This window comes from Mauremys reevesii, linkage group 16 (genome assembly GCF_016161935.1).
Source record: "Mauremys reevesii isolate NIE-2019 linkage group 16, ASM1616193v1, whole genome shotgun sequence".
Taxonomy (NCBI): domain Eukaryota; kingdom Metazoa; phylum Chordata; order Testudines; family Geoemydidae; genus Mauremys; species Mauremys reevesii.
Genome location: NC_052638.1, coordinates 5,191,252 through 5,207,839, shown reverse-complemented (window position 1 = coordinate 5,207,839; position 16,588 = coordinate 5,191,252). Strand labels below are relative to the sequence as shown.

Sequence of the window (16,588 nt, the reverse complement as noted above, 5' to 3'; positions counted from 1 at the left end):
ATCATGGTGTGCTGCCCAGAGGGCTGCTGGAATACCTGTTAGGAGCTTGTCCCTGAATTCTGCTCTATAGTTTAATTTCTTATATTAAATCGCTGGCTTGTAGGTGTCTGACAAAGTTGAATTGTGTGCGGTGACCTGGCCAGGCTCTGTGAACTGTGAGGCGAGGCAGATGCAAACCAAGACAAAAGGGAGCATTTAAAATTTTTAGAATTTAATAAAGGAAAACCCCCAAAATTGTCCCAGGAGGATAAATAACATTACCAAGTACTTACTTCATATAGTAATAACTTATAGGTTACCAGCATGTTAACCTTTGCGAGCTTGTACATGCGGCTCTTCCTTACTCTGCAGTTAATATCAAATGCATTGTTATGAACAAGAACAAAAGAATCACTCAACAATAGACTCTCTCTTCAGGGAAGAATCAACTTTTCTTCTCCTTGGCTGTAAGTTCAGCTCCACTCTTGCTGTCCTGTTCTTTGCTTCTCTTCGACTTCTAGTGCTCCGTAGATTCAATGTTCTTGAGGGTTGTACCTCTTTCCACTGAGTTTATGCACAAATTGAGTTTCTTTCCCTTGTGGGCCCTCACTTGTCCATTAGGCACCTTTGAATTGTATCCGTCAACAGATGTTCAAACAGTCCCTCTCCCTGTTCATGTACTTTAGGTCCCTTGTGGGTGGGCTTCTCACTTACTGTTTTCAGGATCTGTTTTCATCTAATACAGCTTTTTGATCAATTGTCTTGTCTCAGAACCCACTCAGCATCAACCCAGGTTTGATTTACCATGAAGGCAACGGTGCCTTCTCAACCGGTTTTGTACCAGACATGGAATTTGTGCTGCAGCTGAATTTCAGCGTGGGCAGCCACAAAGCATGACACACATTGTTGAGGACTGCAAAATGTGGCTTGGTGTGACCGGACTACATACACCTAATACATTTGATCAGTTCCCTTTTTCACCAATTATATTTCCTTTCAGGTTTTTGCCAAATCTGGTTTTCTTCCTGCTTCTTCTGATCCTGAAACCTTTCCTATTTCTCTTTCTTTTCTCCTTCTCACTTCCTAGTCCCGTTTTTATTCTCCTGTTCCTTTCTTTTGCCCCTCCCCTCCTACCCCAGCGCCAGTTCATCTGCTTGCTCAGCATCTATCTGCTTCTCCTTCCCTCCTTATCTAACAGCTTTTTCCAGCTGTCTCTGTTGGGCAGATTCCAAGCCCTCTCCCCGGCTCAAGCTGCCCTCTCATTGGCTCTCTCTCTCCAGGACAGCATTCTGCGCTGTTGCACCACAGATGCAGCAGGTGGTAGTGCCAGGCTCAGGGTGACTACATATGCTCACTGCCCTCTGGCTTCTGGAACAGGGGGTGGGGGCTCTTGCTCCTCTCCCTGCCCTCTATTATTCAGTTTCCTATGTGCTGCTTTTGAAGAGGGCCATGTCTCTTCTGCTCACCTATCTTGCATTTCTGGGGTCCTTGTGAATAGCTCCAGTATCTGCCTGGGCTGCAGCTCAGAGTTTTTCCCCAAGCAGCAGCAGAATAAGACTGTTTCTTTTCAGTTTCCCGGCTGCCCACAAGGTGCTGAATAGCAGTAGCAGAGTCTTGCCAATCTCCTGCTGCTGCTAGTTGGGGATGCTCTGAGCTGTAGAGATGCTGCAGCTGTCTGTCTGCAGTCTGAGGCAGCACTTGGCAATGAAAGCTTTCCAGGTGTGCCGCTGATGATCAGAATGGCTTGTAAATCCTCTTGACTCCTTTTGTTTTTTAAATGGACATTTAAATTGTGCAGCAGTTGGATGCGTTAGTGCCCCATCCAGTCTCACCGAGAGAAAGTTCTTACTGGCTAGGGAGTGAATTTGTAAAGCCCTTTCTGTACAGCATCCTGCAGACACCATTCCATTTCTCTGTAATTAGCTGGTCCTAACCCTCTCCACCATCCTCTGCTCCCATCTGCTATGCCTGGGCATTGGTGGGTTGGGGGGCATACATTCTGCCCTCTCGCTAAACATGTGGGGTGCTCATTGGGAGGGTGACTTCCTAAAGAACTAGGATAAACATGGCCAGCAATGGACCATGTAGTGGCTGTTCCAGTTAACAGCACCTCTGCTGACCCAGGATTAGGCATGTCATGGTATTTCATTGGGATATCAATGGAGCATCTGATTGGCCATGCACAGCGGATACAGGGGTGTGGGCCAAGAGCAGAGAGAGGGAGGGATTAATGATGTTCATCAGAGTTGCTAACGTGTTTTAATCCTAATTAGGTTTTCTCTCCAGGCCTTAGGGCATAGGGATTTGATAATCTCAGTGTGAGCCCCCAGAGCTGGAAGGGTCTGTGTATACACAGACCCTTCCCACCCCGCTTTTTACCTCTAGGTTAAAGGTCCTGGGAGGTTTGGGGGAAGAAATGAATATGAGCCAGGGACCTGTCTCCTTCCAGGCTTTGATGGCTCCTGACTGCCAGCTTGGAGCTGTAGCTACATGGGCATGGTGCCAGGAGGGTAAGTGTCTTGAACCTGGTACTAATGCAGTGCTGTGCCCTCTAAACAGGCAGCATAATTGATGCCAACCTGAAGCTCCTGCAGGAGGCAGAGCAGCGCCTGAAGATCATAGTGACTGAGAAATTTGACGTGGCTACGAAGCAGGGAGACCTGCCTCAGGTGGAACGTTTCTTCAAGATCTTCCCGCTGTTGGGCTTACACGAGGAGGGGCTGAGCAAGTTCTCAGAGTATCTCTGCAAACAGGTAATGGGCGCTGCAGGACCCGCCGTGGCCCCTGGGCTGGCCAGAGCACCTTAGCGGAGAGTAAAATGGGGCCTCTGCCAACATGGGTGTTGAGGAATGAGATCTTGGCTCCTGTGCATCTATAATGGTTGAATCTCTGAGACAAGATTGGGCCTGGTCAGCACTTTCCCTGCTCTTTGTGCTACCAGCTGGGGCTTTTGGGTAACCAGTCACAGATCCCAGGCCCTCATTCTCTGGCTTTTCTTTCCCCCTCCTTATCTCACTTAGAGACAGCACCGTGCTGCTTGCGCTCAGCCTATGGCCAGAGTGGCCCCTCTGCACCCAGCCCTACTGCACTGCCACCTCAGTCAGTTTCTCCGGTGCCATTATGTGCCGCGATCTGATTAAATGATCCCTCGTGGTTAGGCAGATTTCTCCCAGAAAATGAGAACTTAGCATTTTGCTGAGGGGCCTACATCGCCTGCTCCCCGATCCTAGGTGCTGGTGCGTGGGGCTGTGGTTGTTCTAGGGAAAAGGAACCAGACTGGTTGGGTGGTGGGTGATTATGGAAACAGTGAGGAAGTGGAAAGAGCCCCAACAGGGGAAGACCTGGGAAGGCCTGTGGGGAGAACTGGGATGGGGCAGAATGGGGAGGGAAGGGTGAAGAGTGTCTGGAAGGAGGCCACAGTGCATAGAACAGCAGTTCTCAAACGTTTGTCCTGGTGACCCCTTTCACGTAGCAAGCCTCTGAGTGCGACCCCACTTATACATTACAAAACACTTTTTATAGATTTAATATCATTATAAATGCTGGATGCAAAGCGGGGTTTGGGGTGGAGGCTGACAGCTCGCGACCCCCCATGTAATAACTGCGCAACCCCCTGAGGGGTCCCGATCCCCAGTCTGAGACCCCCTGGCATAGAACAAGGTCAGAGGTACAGTTAGGTGCATTGGAGCTTCCCATGGCCCTGCTTTTTGACCTTCTAGTCTTGGGGGCAAGAGACAGGAAGGGCCTTCCCCTACTTTCTCTTCACAGAAACCACTTGGGGTGCCCCCCAGTGGTGTAAAAGGGAATTAGTCAGGTACCCAGGTGCTGAAGGAAGCCAGGCTGTACAACTTTCATTTAATGTCCTGCAGCTCTCTGCATGGGGCGTAAGAGCCTTAGTGAATGGCGTTGGGGGTGTTTGCTAGGCTGCCTGTAGCTGAGTTTTCTAGAGGTGAGAAGCTAGGATTTGTCTGCTGTTTTAACAGTGGTTCCTGTTTGCGTAGCACAGCCGAATACACCTGTCTCTGCAAGAGATGTAGACTGCCTTACCCCTGGAGTCCCCTCTGCCATCTGACCCAAAGCATTGACACCTGCTCTGTAAGGCCCATGTGTCTTGTCCTGCTGGTGGCAGGGAAGGTGGAACAGCAGCAGATGTCGGTAGAGGGAAGGGCTGCATGGGGCAGGAAGGCAAAAGTCTCCCTTGTGGGAGGGCTCTGCCAGAACCATATTGACCCACTCCTTCCCTTGGAGTTTAGGTCGCTAACAAAGCCAAGGAGAACCTGTTACTGGTGATGGAGACGGACATGAGTGACCGTAGAGCTGCAGTCATCTTTGCAGATACACTGACGCTCCTCTTTGAAGGTAATTCCTCCCTACACTGTTTGTCGGCTGGAAATCTTCCCCAATGGAAGGTGCCCAGACAATGTCAGAGCTCTCATTTTTGGCTGCAGGAGGGCGGAACAGTGCCGTTTTCCTCTGGGTGGTGCTGGAATAGAGTGCAAGGGTTGTCAGCCCGGTGACCCAGCTAGGTTGGAGTGCCGTCTGTTTCTGCCCAGCCGGGGGCATTGGGTCTGGAGCTCGCTCTTTGTTCAGTTTTGGCTGGCAGGAGAGGGACTTGCAAAGGACCAGCTGGCTTCCTCCCCGCAGGCCGGGCTCCTCCTGGAATTTATCCTTGGCAGTGTCTCAGCCTAAGGGACTGAACCAGAGCCGGGCTGGAAGCGTTGTAGATCTCGGCCTTAGCTAGTCAGCTGGATGTGAAGGGGCTTGGTGAACAGAGCATGGAAGCTGCCCTTTTCTCTTCCTGCTGCCCCGAACAAATTGGTTAGTCGCTGAAGAGATTTCCAGATGCACAACTCCCCTGCCTCACCTGACCACATGGACAAATCCCTGCCCGTAAGATCAGAGCTGCTGGCCCTCCCTGGGCTGATCTCATGGGCTGGGCTAAGGCAGCTCTTGCCTTGAGAGTGGAGGGCAAGGGAGTGCTGTGTGTGCTGTGGGCATACCATCGAGGAGCGGAATAGTGCTCTGCTGTCATCCCACACGATGCTACTGCCAAGCCGCTCTCCTGTGTTTGCACTCTTTGCTGCTGCTGACAGCCCAGAGTGCATCTTCTAGGCTTGCCTGGCAGTGGTGTGAGATGCAGGAGAACACAGAGCTGGCTGTCAGAGTGTCTGTCTGGGGAAGAGGAGCGGAGTTTGCCTTGAGATGAGTTTCCCAGAGCTAGAACTGTTCTCTTGGAGCATTACAGGTGTGTAGGGGATTGGACTCGGTCTTTGGCATTCAGGATCTGCTTTGGTGCTGGCTGTGGGAAGAAGTTTCTTCTCCAGTTGGCTTAGCTGGTGATTAGGGAGCTGGAGGCTTCTTCTGTGCAAAGCTTTATACCTGGCGAGTGCACTTGGTGGCCCACCTGCATCCAGTGCTGGCTGCATTGGCTGGCAGCAAGCACGACGTGCCCTGCTGCTGGGGCTGGAGGAGGCAGCTGGCAGTGCATTGAGGCTGGCAGCATGGATGAGGGCCTGGCCTGTCAGTCTCTGGGGGGAGAGGGGTCGCTTGCCTCCTGTGAAGCGCTGCCTGTGACTGGCTGCAAGGTATCCGCTGCAGCCCCCAGACGCATGTACTGCAGTGGCTCGGTGAGAGCTAGCGCAAGTAGAAATAGTACTGTAGCCTGGACAGCAGCGGCACGGCTGAGCCATGCCGGGTACGTACCCACTGGCTTTTGTACCCTCTGCTGCTGCTGCCCAGCTGTGACAGTGCTGTTTGTACTCCCACTGGCTCTCACTGAGCTACCGTCGTGTGTATATCCGAGCAGGGGAATCACACCCCAGCTCGTCGGGCAGACCGAGATTGCAAAGGGAGAGAAGGGGGAGGGTCTAACATTGGGGAGGGAGAAGGGCACCCCAGGATGTAGGGGTGGGCGATGTGAGGATCCCACCAGCCTGGATTCTGAGCTGCACTTGGGGAGGTGCTGTGTGCCCCTTCCTGCGCCCTAGATCAGGATGCCACAGCCCAGGTCTTAGTCAGGACGGGGCAATTGCCCTGCCTGGGGCTTCCTACCACCATTAAAGCCACGAAAAATCGCCGCCGCTGTCTTCTGGCAGGAATCGCTCGCATCGTGGAGACCCACCAGCCCATCGTGGAGACCTACTATGGACCAGGGAAGCTGTACACCCTGATCAAGCACTTGCAGGTGGAGTGCGACCGGCAGGTGGAGAAGGTGGTGGACACGTTCATCAAGCAGAGGGACTATCACAGGCAGGTGAGAGTGATGTGCAGTGCAGACTGACTGGGCTGCAGCCAAGAGCCAGCTCTGAGCCTCATCCCCAGAGATTCTCTAGCATCCCACAATCCTTTGCAAACGGAGCGTGCTCCATGGGCCTCGTTGCTGGGCTCTGCGTGGCCATGCGGGAAGCCTGGGCTTGGTACCTCACTTTCCAGGCCAGCAGGTTTGAGGCAGCACGCTCAGCCTTGTGCGTAGGGTTGCCAACCCTCCAGGATTGAGTCTCCCAGAACTGGCATCGATCTCCCAGTGACTACTGAAAGCAATCCAGGAGATTTCAATGGGATATTTTAAGAACATGACGTTTAAAAAAAAAAAAAAAAATCTCCCGGAAGAGCTTCAGTCAGAGTTGGCAACCCCACTTGTGAGTGGGTGGAAGGGACCTGGCTTTACTCCATCACTGCCCTGATGGCTGACAGGATGTCAGGAAGTGGGCATCCACTCTTTGCCCTGAAGGACAGCGGTCATGGGACATGAGTGAGGGACGTGAAGATGATCCTTTGGGGTTTGACTGGGTGAACAGGAGAAAGCCGGTGGGGCATTCTGAGCTAGGCTGTGTCACTGAGTCTTTCAGTGATCGTCCTGGCAGCTGTCTCATAGGCACACACCTTTAGAGGCCATCTGCCCTCGCTCTGCCTGGCCTAAGTCCTCACTGAGCCCCACAGTGAGTTCAGTTGCTGGGGAACGGGGCATGGGTGGGTTGGTTTTCCCCGGGACCTCCCTGTGCCAGCTGCTCCTCAGCAGGATAGGTCCTGTAGGGGAACCTGGCGATGGCGGGCGGAGATGGTGATGGCTCTCCTTTTCTCACAATTGCAGTTCCAGCACGTTCAAAACAGCATGGTGAGAAGTTCAGCTACAGAAAAGATTGAACCAAGGTACAGAAAATAAAACACTCACTGCTCTCTTCCTCCACATTGTTCATCTGGCATTAATGCTGCTTCGCAGGTAGCTAGCACGATCCATCGTCCAAATGCTTGACAACCACCAAAGCATAAAATCCTCTTTGGTGTGTGTCCTTGTTGCCCTTTTAGGCCATGCTGCTTTGTTCTGCTTGTTCATTACCTGAAGTATCAGACCTTGACTTCCCTGAAGGGATAGGACAGCACAGGAAGCTGATGCCCGATTGGCAGCTCTGCCAGCCCTCACAGCTGGGGTTCGTGAGCCGCCATGGGGTGCTGTGACTTCCTACACAGCAACTCCATGGCAGAGCTGGAAGCAGAACTCTGGGCTCTGGACCGTGTTCCCTCTGCACAGCAAGATTCTGTTGTATCAGTTTCTCTCTAATGAACTGAAATACTTTGATTCCCCTGCTCATTATGGTCTGAAATGTGTCAGTTGCCCCAGATTAAAGCCATTGGAAGAGTACCCAGATACCACGCTGGTGCATGCCCTGTCAATACAGCTGAATACTTCCCATGCAGTCAGACGTCACTTAGAGCACACACCAAGCTCTGCCATCTCTGAACAACACCGCTGCCTTGGTGTGTTTCTATAACTTAACTTCTTGATGAGGATAGTTTGTTGGCCTGATGCTCAGCTCCCAACCTGGAGGAGCAGCTGTTTGTCCAATCCCCCCCTTGGGTGGCCCTCAGGCGTTTAGGTTCCCACTGGCAGAGTTCTCAGGAGCACTGGAAAACACAAGCCTTCCCACCACGTCAAGGTGCAGTTCCTGGGGAAGGCTAGAAATGCATGTAAAAAAAAATACAAACATTTTTGTTTTTCAAACAATTTCTTTTTGTGATTGTATATTACACTCGCCGTGTGTAACCTTCTTCGGCAAGTCGCTGTGGAACTCGTTGCCAGGGGATGTTGAAGGCCCAAAGTATAAGTGGGTTCAGAAAAGAATTAGACAAGCTCATCATTAGGATAAGGTCCAGCAATGGCAAGATGGTCTGGGACACAACCCCATGCTCTGGGTGTCCCTAAACCTCTGACTGCCAGATGCTGGGACTGGACAACAAGAGATGGATCACTTGATAATTGCCATATTCTGCCCATTCCCTTTGAAGCATCTGACATTGGCCACTGTCAGAAGACAGGATACTGGGCTAGATGGACCATTGGTCTGACCCCGCATGGCCATTATGTTGTTTTCTCTGGGCTTTAGCCTTCCCATCTGTAAAATGGGATGATAATATTTCCTGCCCATCAGGTTAGTGGTGAGGCTTTGTGTAAGGCTCTGTCTACATTTACAGTGGTGTATAGAGAACATATACTGCAGCTCCCTCCAGCATGGGTGAAAATAGCAGTGCAGATAGTGAGGCACAGCTTAGGTGAGTGAAGACATGCCAGAACCTTAGGGCACGTACCCTAGACAGCTCTCCAAATGCCCAAGCAGTGCCTCCCATGGCTACCCTGCCATTCTTAGCAGTGTAGTGTCCCTGCTGCAGGAAAGGCTCTGGCAGGGGGGGCAGCAGGGAAAGACTCCGGCAGCTCCCCATGTCAGAGCCTTTCACTGCCATGTGTAGCACACACCAGCATGGATGCAGCCTGCTTTTCACTGCGGCATGTAGCTCCACATACCCTACGTGCTGCTGCCAGCGTAGACAAGGCTTAAGTAACGTTTGCATGGTGATTTTGGATTAGTGATGAAAGGCTCGAGGAGTATCAGTTTCCTGTTAAATGACACAAGACGCTACCTTTTCTTTGCACACTCAGTGTGCTGCTCTTTGCATGCAGGTACCATTGTGTGTTTCCTCACCTGCTGAATCCAGACAAACCCCTTGTTGTTTGCAGGTGCAGACTAGCTCTTGTAAAGAGTTTGTAAGGAATGTTTGTATACCAGAGCATACATGGAGGGAGCAGTGTGCAGGAGATTTCAGCCCTGGCCAGGCAGGGATCACACCTATTGCTAGCTGGGTCTAGTATGGCTTCTGTCCCAGCCTGTCAATGTTAGTCGCATCCACCAACATAAAGAACGTTGTTCTTTAATTTTTTTTGCAGAGCTTTTTGATAAATCCATCCTTTGCTCCTTTTGTGCATTAAACGTCAGGGTGGTTATTTTACACTATAAACTGCTTGGGACAGTGACTGTCTTGTGACCCCTAATTTAATACTGATCGTAATCCCTTTTGCTTCAGGCCACAAGAAGTCTCTAACTGCTTGGGGATAGGAGAAACTTCCTCTTGGGCACGTCCTTTGGGAACTGTCCACTGTAGGTGTCTTGCACTTTTCTCTGAAATATCTGGTGCTGGCCACTCTCCGGTGGCACTCTGGGCTGGCTGGACTCCTGGCCTGCTCCAGCTGGCAGGTCCTGTGTTTTACTAGCCACAATAAAGTGGCCAGAAGCAAGTCTCAGCAGGCCTGAGCTCAGCGATGCATTTGAAAGTAAAGGGAATGACGGGCTGTTCCTGCAGAGGGCCATCCTGCAGCGCTTTGGCTCTCCCAGCTGCCTCGGAATGAGCATTCATGCTTCTATAGCATGTGCTGCCTTTGGTTCAGGAAAACCAGTGCCCTTCCTTTCGTGGGCTTGCTACATCGTTTCTCACTGTGCCCCTTGCAGGGAACTTGACCCCATTTTAACCGAGGTCACCCTGATGAATGCCCGCAGCGAGCTGTACCTCCGATTTATCAAGAGACGGATCATCTCGGACTTTGAGGTGGGAGACTCCATGGCCTCGGAGGAGGTAAAGCAAGGTAATCCCTCGAATGCCACTGCTTCTCTGGCTCCGTCTTTACAGCTGCTCAGTGGGTAGCTGGCTGGGTGAGAGCAGGCACTGCTCTGCAGCGGCTCATTGAAGGCAGCTTCTGGGATAGCACTCTGAAGGGCTGGACTGTGTGGCATGGGGACCCCCATTTTCACAATAGCGTTTCATGCATCCAACCTCCTGCACGGTCTGACCCCTCAGTAGCGCGTCTCCTGGAGCGTCCTGTTGGGAGACCTGAAGAGTGGTGTGCACAGGAAACCTGGCCGCCTCTTCTAGCTGGTTGGGAGTCTAGCTTGTACTTTCTGCTACCTGGTCTCCTTTCCCACAGCTAGCGGGGTTGCATGTCGGACTTAACAAATGCAAAGGGTGGACTCTCTCCCCCGCCCACCCAGAGCAGGCGGATGGTGCCATTGTTGACATTTGGAGGTGACATCACATCGTGGTGTTGCCCTGGACCTCCTTTGGTGGAGGCTTGTCTTCCATATCTCGCCCTCGCTGGCAGGTGTCTGGCATGTGCTACCTTAGTTCTCTAAAACCGGGTTCCTAAATACTTTTGTAGCATGGACGGCAGCTGAAAGAGGGGAGAGTGTCTCGTGGACGCCACCGCTTTCTTTCATGGCTGCATGGGCCAGCTCCCGCTCGCATGTCTGTCTGTTGTGTAGTAGCTGGAAATGGAGGTGATCCAGCAGCACGTGACCCACTTGTTCGCCGCAAACCCCAGTTTGGGAGCCATGGCCCTAGAGCAAACAGCCCCTTTTTCAGTGTAGAATCCTTAAGGTAAAGAAATCGCTCTCCGAGCAGAGTGAACTTCGATCCACGTGGGCTGGAGAGCCGGGGAAGGGAGCAGCAGCCTGGGAAGGGGTGAAGAATTTAAATGAAGGGTTTGTCTGGTGTCTTAATCAAGATCATGGCTAGCTTTGATTTCCGCTCCTATCTCACGGGGAGCTTAGTGTCACTGCTCGAGTCCTGAGGATCCCGTAATTTACACCTTGCGCTTTCGAGGACCCCCAGCCATAGCTGTCATCTTCCCAGCTGCGGTGGGGGTGGGCCTCCCTTTGGAGCTCATCTCTCCCTCAGGAGGAGCAGCTGACGGATGAGTTCCATGTTTGTCCTTTGCCCAGTAACTAAATCTGCTGCTGCTGCAGCTGGCCCAGCTTCTCTCAGCTCAGGCAGTGTGGCTGCAGCTGGCATGCCGGGGGCCTTGCCGGGTGCTGGTCCAGGAGACATCCAGAATCAGCTTGGCAGTGCTGTCGGCTGCTCTTTGCTGCACAGTTCAGACACACGCTTCGTTCAAGGCAGCAGGGTTTGAACGACGTGTGCCTGTCGGGTGCCATTCAGGCAGGTAGCTGCTGCCCCTCTGAGGAGCTGAGGTGGCCTTGGGGAAGTGCTTTCGGACGCTCAGTCACTGGTGGTGATTCTGGCTTGCACTCTGTAGCGCATCAAAAGTCTTTGGACAAGCTCCTCAACAACTGCCTGTTGAGTCGCACCATGCAAGAGCTGATTGGCTATTACATCACCATGGAGGAGTACTTCATGCGGGAGACTGTCAACAAGGTAGGGCCTGCGGTACTGCGTCTTGGGTAGCCCGGGGTGGGGACCGGGCCTTGGAATCCACTGGGGATTAAGGAGCTGGAAGCCTGTGGTTCATGCTGCTCCACGGTCCTGCTGTGTGAACACACGCATGGAGCTCCCTGCCCCATGTCGTGTATGGAGATTCCATTCGTTCCCCTGGCCTCTTCAACTAAACAACCTCTGGGGCGGTCATTGGGAGCAATGTACAGAATGAATTGAAACACTCCTTTCTGCGCTTCCCAGCCCAGTGTCCCCCATACTGCTATGGAGGAAGGGCGATCTGTCCAGCTGAGGCTTGCAGCTGGACACCCCACGCAGATGGGCTGGTCAGACTCGGTAGGCTTCGCAGAGTTACACCTGGCCACAGCCTCCGAAGGAAAACCCAGAGCGCTGCTGGAGGTGCTCTGTGGGCAGCCTTTCCTTGGAGGAAAGGGTGGCTTAAGGCATTGCTGGGCTGATGGGGTGTAGAACCATGGTCCTGACCGCCTGGGGCTGTTAATCCTCTGGCACCTCTTGCTAGAGTAGGCGTGTTAACCTTGTTGTCCTGGCTAAGTTCTAACTTGGGGATGACTCCACTGACCTGCAGTGTCAGCCACACTTGGATCCTTAGCTTCCTGTCCTAAACGCTTGCTGTGGGCTGTTGAACAGCTCCAGGCAGCATGGGGGTGGATGTATTTCAGGAGTGGATGAAGTGACTCCTGTGTGCAGAGCTTGTGACGTGCTGGATCCTTGTGTTGAAAGCCATTCTAGCAGCGTAAGGCGCTGCTTCTCAGGCTGCCTCCCCATGCACGGCCATGGAGCGTGCCGTGCCAAAGGACCCTTAGCCAGGAATGGACGTTACGATGCTTGCTAACGTGACATAACAATGAGTTTCAGGTACCCCAAGCTCCTTTCGTGCCCCGTGCAGTGCAAGAGACTCTTCTGTCACATGGTGACAAGCATGTATCTGATACCCTGCCCTCTGGAGGGGGATGATGTAAGCAGGTTGGGTTTGATCCCTATGAGACAGATCGTGTGTTAATAGATAGACCCCCAGCCTGGCTCTGAGTTTTATCAGCAGCGTATTGTGCTGCTGTGTGGATGATGGACGTCAGGGCCCAAGGTCCCTGGCTGGGTGTGCTGTGGGGAGGCAGTGGAGCTCTCTGAGCACATGGGGGCTGGGAGGGCTAGTTGCCCCAGGAAGGTGGGTGGGCAGCCTGCAGGAAGGGGAGCCGGGCTTGGGGCTGTGCAGCCAAAGGTGAACCTGAGCTGCTCAGTGAGCCTATCTCAGTCACTTCCGGACCTGCTGGGCCCTTACCCGCTGCACTCACTGCTGTGAGTTGCTTTCCCTTCAGGCCGTTGCTATGGACATGTGTGAGAAGGGTCAGCTGACCTCCAGCATGGTGGATGACGTCTTCTACATAGTGAAGAAGTGCATCGGGCGCGCCCTGGCCAGCTCCAGCATAGATTGTCTCTGTGCCATGATCAATCACTCCACCACCGAGCTGGAGTCCGACTTCAGGTAACGGGGCAGGCTGCCTGCAGGTGTCCCTGGGGCTGAGAGCTGTCTCCGAGTCCCCCAAAGGGTACATGGAAGGATGCAGGGGGGATGAGAGAAAATATACACTATATATCAGAAATGACCATAACTGATTTCCCCCTTATTCGGATCTGGTTTTGTTGCATACTTAGCAAACACAGTGTTTGTAATAGGATGATGGGTTCCCATGCCTCTGACCTCAAGCATCTCTCTTCTCTGGGATATGCCGTGTGAAAACAGGACCCTTGGCTGTGGCCTTGGTGGGGCGAATGGGTGCAAGAGCCTCAAGAGCAAAAGTCATCAAGAGGGCCGAGAGGAAAACCGTGTAGCACTTATACGTGTTTACCTGCATGACTGCACAGTCTGTGCTGGGCCACTTGCAGGCATTCACCTGAGCTCCACGTGGCAGGTGAGGTTCCCTGGGGCCACTTTAATGCAATGACTTGAGTGGCTGCCTGAAGCTTTTGAACAAGGGGCCTGTGGGTACAGAAATCAGCCTGTGCCTGTTTCGCAAGATGGCAGTAGCCAGAGCGAATACAGAAGTGGCTGATCTCAACAAGCTACTGCAACCAGCCCATTTGGGTGAGAGCTTGGGAAGGAGGCATTTTGGCTGGATCCCTGGATGCTGGGCAGTGAACTTTGTGAGGAGCAGAGCGATTTGGCAGGGTTCTGTTTGCCATGCCTAGATCCCAGCTCCTGACTTGAGCAGAAGGGAACTGTTGACCAATATTTGCTAGGCTAATTATTATATATCTGTGTCTATCACTTTATTCACACCAGGTATGGTAATAAGCATTAAGCACACAGTATCAATATAATGTTATAGATCTCTTTCTTGTGGTTACATGGCCTGACTTCGTCTGTGTTCTGTAATCCTGTTCACTTCCGCTGTGTATCCCATAATGCTTTTGCAAAGCTGAAGTCCACTTTGGCTCTAGAAAATAAGAAAGTTGTCAAAAGCAAAATACATTAATGTTCTGCCCAGTACAAGCTAGGGAGGTACCTTCTTGGACCAGTACCTGGAATGCTGGTATCCAGAACAAAGCTAAGGAAGGAACAGACCTACAAGTTAAGGAACTGCGATGAACTGGTGGGCTGGATTTTAGTGACATATAAAGAGTTTTGTAACTTGTAAAATCATCCTAGAAATACTCCTAGCTGAACTGTGCAACTTTGGAAGGAAGCCTTCTGGGTAAGGTGAATTCAACAATGCTGCGCGAGTCGGCTTCCCAGAAATTGGTAGCGTATTGAACCTTTTTTCCGGTACTAAAGTATCATAATTTTTAGCAGTTAACCTGTCCTGATACTGGTCTGTTGAGTGCATTGTATAGCAAAGCAAAGTGTGGTCAGGGAGCAGACTGTACCATCTCCCAGCAGAACTGGGCCATGTTCATTTTCCTATGTTGTTTCCAGGGTGAGTCGTGGCCAGAGGGCTGGGCTTGTGCAACTGCGCCTGGCCTGATGTTTCTCTGGCCACCTGCTTGACTTGCTCTGCTCAGTACTGAGGCACAGTGTGCTCTGTCCATCCCCAGGGAGGTTCTGTGCACCAAGCTGAAGCTGGGCTTCCCGGCCACCACATTCCAAGACATCCAGAGGGGGGTGACCAGTGCGGTGAACATCATGCACAGCAGCCTGCAGCAGGGCAAGTTTGACACCAAAGGCATCGAAAGCACCGATGAGGCCAAGCAGTCCTTTCTGGTGGGTTTCCTGCAGGCTTGGATGGAGGGAAGGGCAGGCGGTGAGGACAGAGGGCCTGGAGAATGTGAGGAAAGGGAGATGCTTGAATATCTAGCGTCCCAGGAACAGGAAAGTCTGTCTCCTGGGCTTGAGTGATATGACCATGGCCTGAGAGCCAGGATGGGGGCAGGATGACCTCTGACTCCTGGTAGAAGGTTTCAGAGTAGCAGCCGTGTTAGTCTGTATCCGCAAAAAGAACAGGAGTACTCTAAGGTGCCACAAGTACTCCTGTTCTTTTTTTGGTAGAAGGTTGATGCTGCATCTCCCAAACCATTCCTCCCTGGATACTTAGCCAGTCATGCCCCAAGCTGTGTGTTCCTCTTGGAAAGTGGGTCTGCTCTGCGCTGAGATTAGCATCGATGCCCTGCAGAGAGGCATTGGGAGGGTGCCACTTCCCCCCCAGGGGGGAACTCTTGCACAGAACGATTGCATGGGATGAATGAGCTCTGGTGATACGACAAAAAGGTTTTCATCACAAGCAGCCACTGCGCTTGGAGTGTGAGAGTGTCAGTCTTCTCTTCACGTAGTGCTACAGCCAGCCGTGTTTCAGGGGTCAGAGCCTGGAAGTCAGCTTTACAGAGCAAGAAATGTGAGCCCTCCTCTGTCGCCTCCGCGGCTCTCTGCTGCTTCCCTCCCTCTGGAGGAGCACTGGATAGATCTCAGGACACCCATGCACCCACCCACGCATGCCCTAAACATGCATATGGGAGACTGCACTGTTTGACTGGTTCCCTGATCCAGCACTGAAAGGGTTTCCCACTGATGGGACATCCTTGATGCCAAGCAGACCTCAAGTGAAGTCCCTTGACTGGCAGCAGTGGTGATGGCTGGCACGGACCTGTGTGCCCTGTCTGCCCCCCGCAGCACTGTGAATGCATAGCAATGAGGAGGCTATGCAGGTGGTTCATTGTGCTTGGAGGAGAGAAATCAAAGGCGTGAGTGAAGGGAGAGTGCAGGGCCGATCGCTTTATTTCATTACACTCTTGGTGACAGGGCTCTGGATTTCCTGAAGCAAAGTACTTAAAATGTCAGCGCTCCTGCCGGAGTCCCTCATTCACCTGTCAGCCCGGCTCGTTTTCCTGTCTCCAGCAAATCTCAGCATCGCACTGACATTTACTTCAACCGGTGAAGAGCAAAATGTCACCACTGTTGATGTTTTAATGAGGATTGTCACCGGGCAGGCGAATTTCTACGCTCTCCTGCCTGCCCATCAATGACTTGCTTTTCCCCACCGCTTTCCTGGACTTTCACTTGCGTGTAAGCAGCAGGCTCTGGGCGTTCCCAGCCCAGAGTGTTCTCTGGGATGCTGCCGCAAAAGCAGTGCAAAACACAAGGGTGGGGCTTTCTGCAGGAATGAGGCAGAGACCTGTCACTCAAACACTTGTATATAAAACAGTGGTAGGGGGAGGGGAGATCGCGCATCACCGGAAACATATCATGTCTTCTACACTTACCTATTTGCAGTTGACTTACTGTGCAGTTCCATTATGCTCCTTCCTCTTTGTTCCAGGTCACCTTGAACAATGTGGAGGTCTGCAGCGAAAACATCATGACCCTGAAGAAGACTTTGGAGGTAATGTCTGGCATCTTTACTGGCTTCCTGTAACCAGCCTTACAATCCACTCCCGTCCAGCTGGGTACACATTAGGGAATGAACTAGCCTCCTGTGCTCTGGGCCTTACTCGACTTTCAGGGATCTTACTTAACCTCGGGTGACCTGTCCTGCTAGTTCAAATAGATTGGTAGGAAAAAATGGGCTGGATGGGACCATTATCAGTTACCTGAGTCCATCCACCTATCTCCTGGCAGAATAGATGTAATTATCCGTAATGAATTTCCAGATTTTCTGTGAGGCTGAAG

At 52.2% G+C, this 16,588-nt stretch overlaps 1 protein-coding gene across 1 annotated transcript in view; it reads left to right on the top strand.

Annotated features, from left to right (window-relative positions):
• Window positions 1-16,588, top strand: part of COG4 (component of oligomeric golgi complex 4) — a 29,372-nt gene that overhangs the window by 3,555 nt on the left and 9,229 nt on the right. Inside the window, exons 5-13 of the mRNA XM_039503721.1 lie at window positions 2,539-2,732; window positions 4,233-4,338; window positions 6,075-6,232; window positions 7,070-7,128; window positions 9,756-9,889; window positions 11,336-11,454; window positions 12,807-12,973; window positions 14,524-14,689; window positions 16,239-16,301. Of these exons, the coding sequence (XP_039359655.1) occupies window positions 2,539-2,732; window positions 4,233-4,338; window positions 6,075-6,232; window positions 7,070-7,128; window positions 9,756-9,889; window positions 11,336-11,454; window positions 12,807-12,973; window positions 14,524-14,689; window positions 16,239-16,301 (1,166 nt within the window). The remainder of the gene's footprint in view (window positions 1-2,538; window positions 2,733-4,232; window positions 4,339-6,074; window positions 6,233-7,069; window positions 7,129-9,755; window positions 9,890-11,335; window positions 11,455-12,806; window positions 12,974-14,523; window positions 14,690-16,238; window positions 16,302-16,588) is intronic.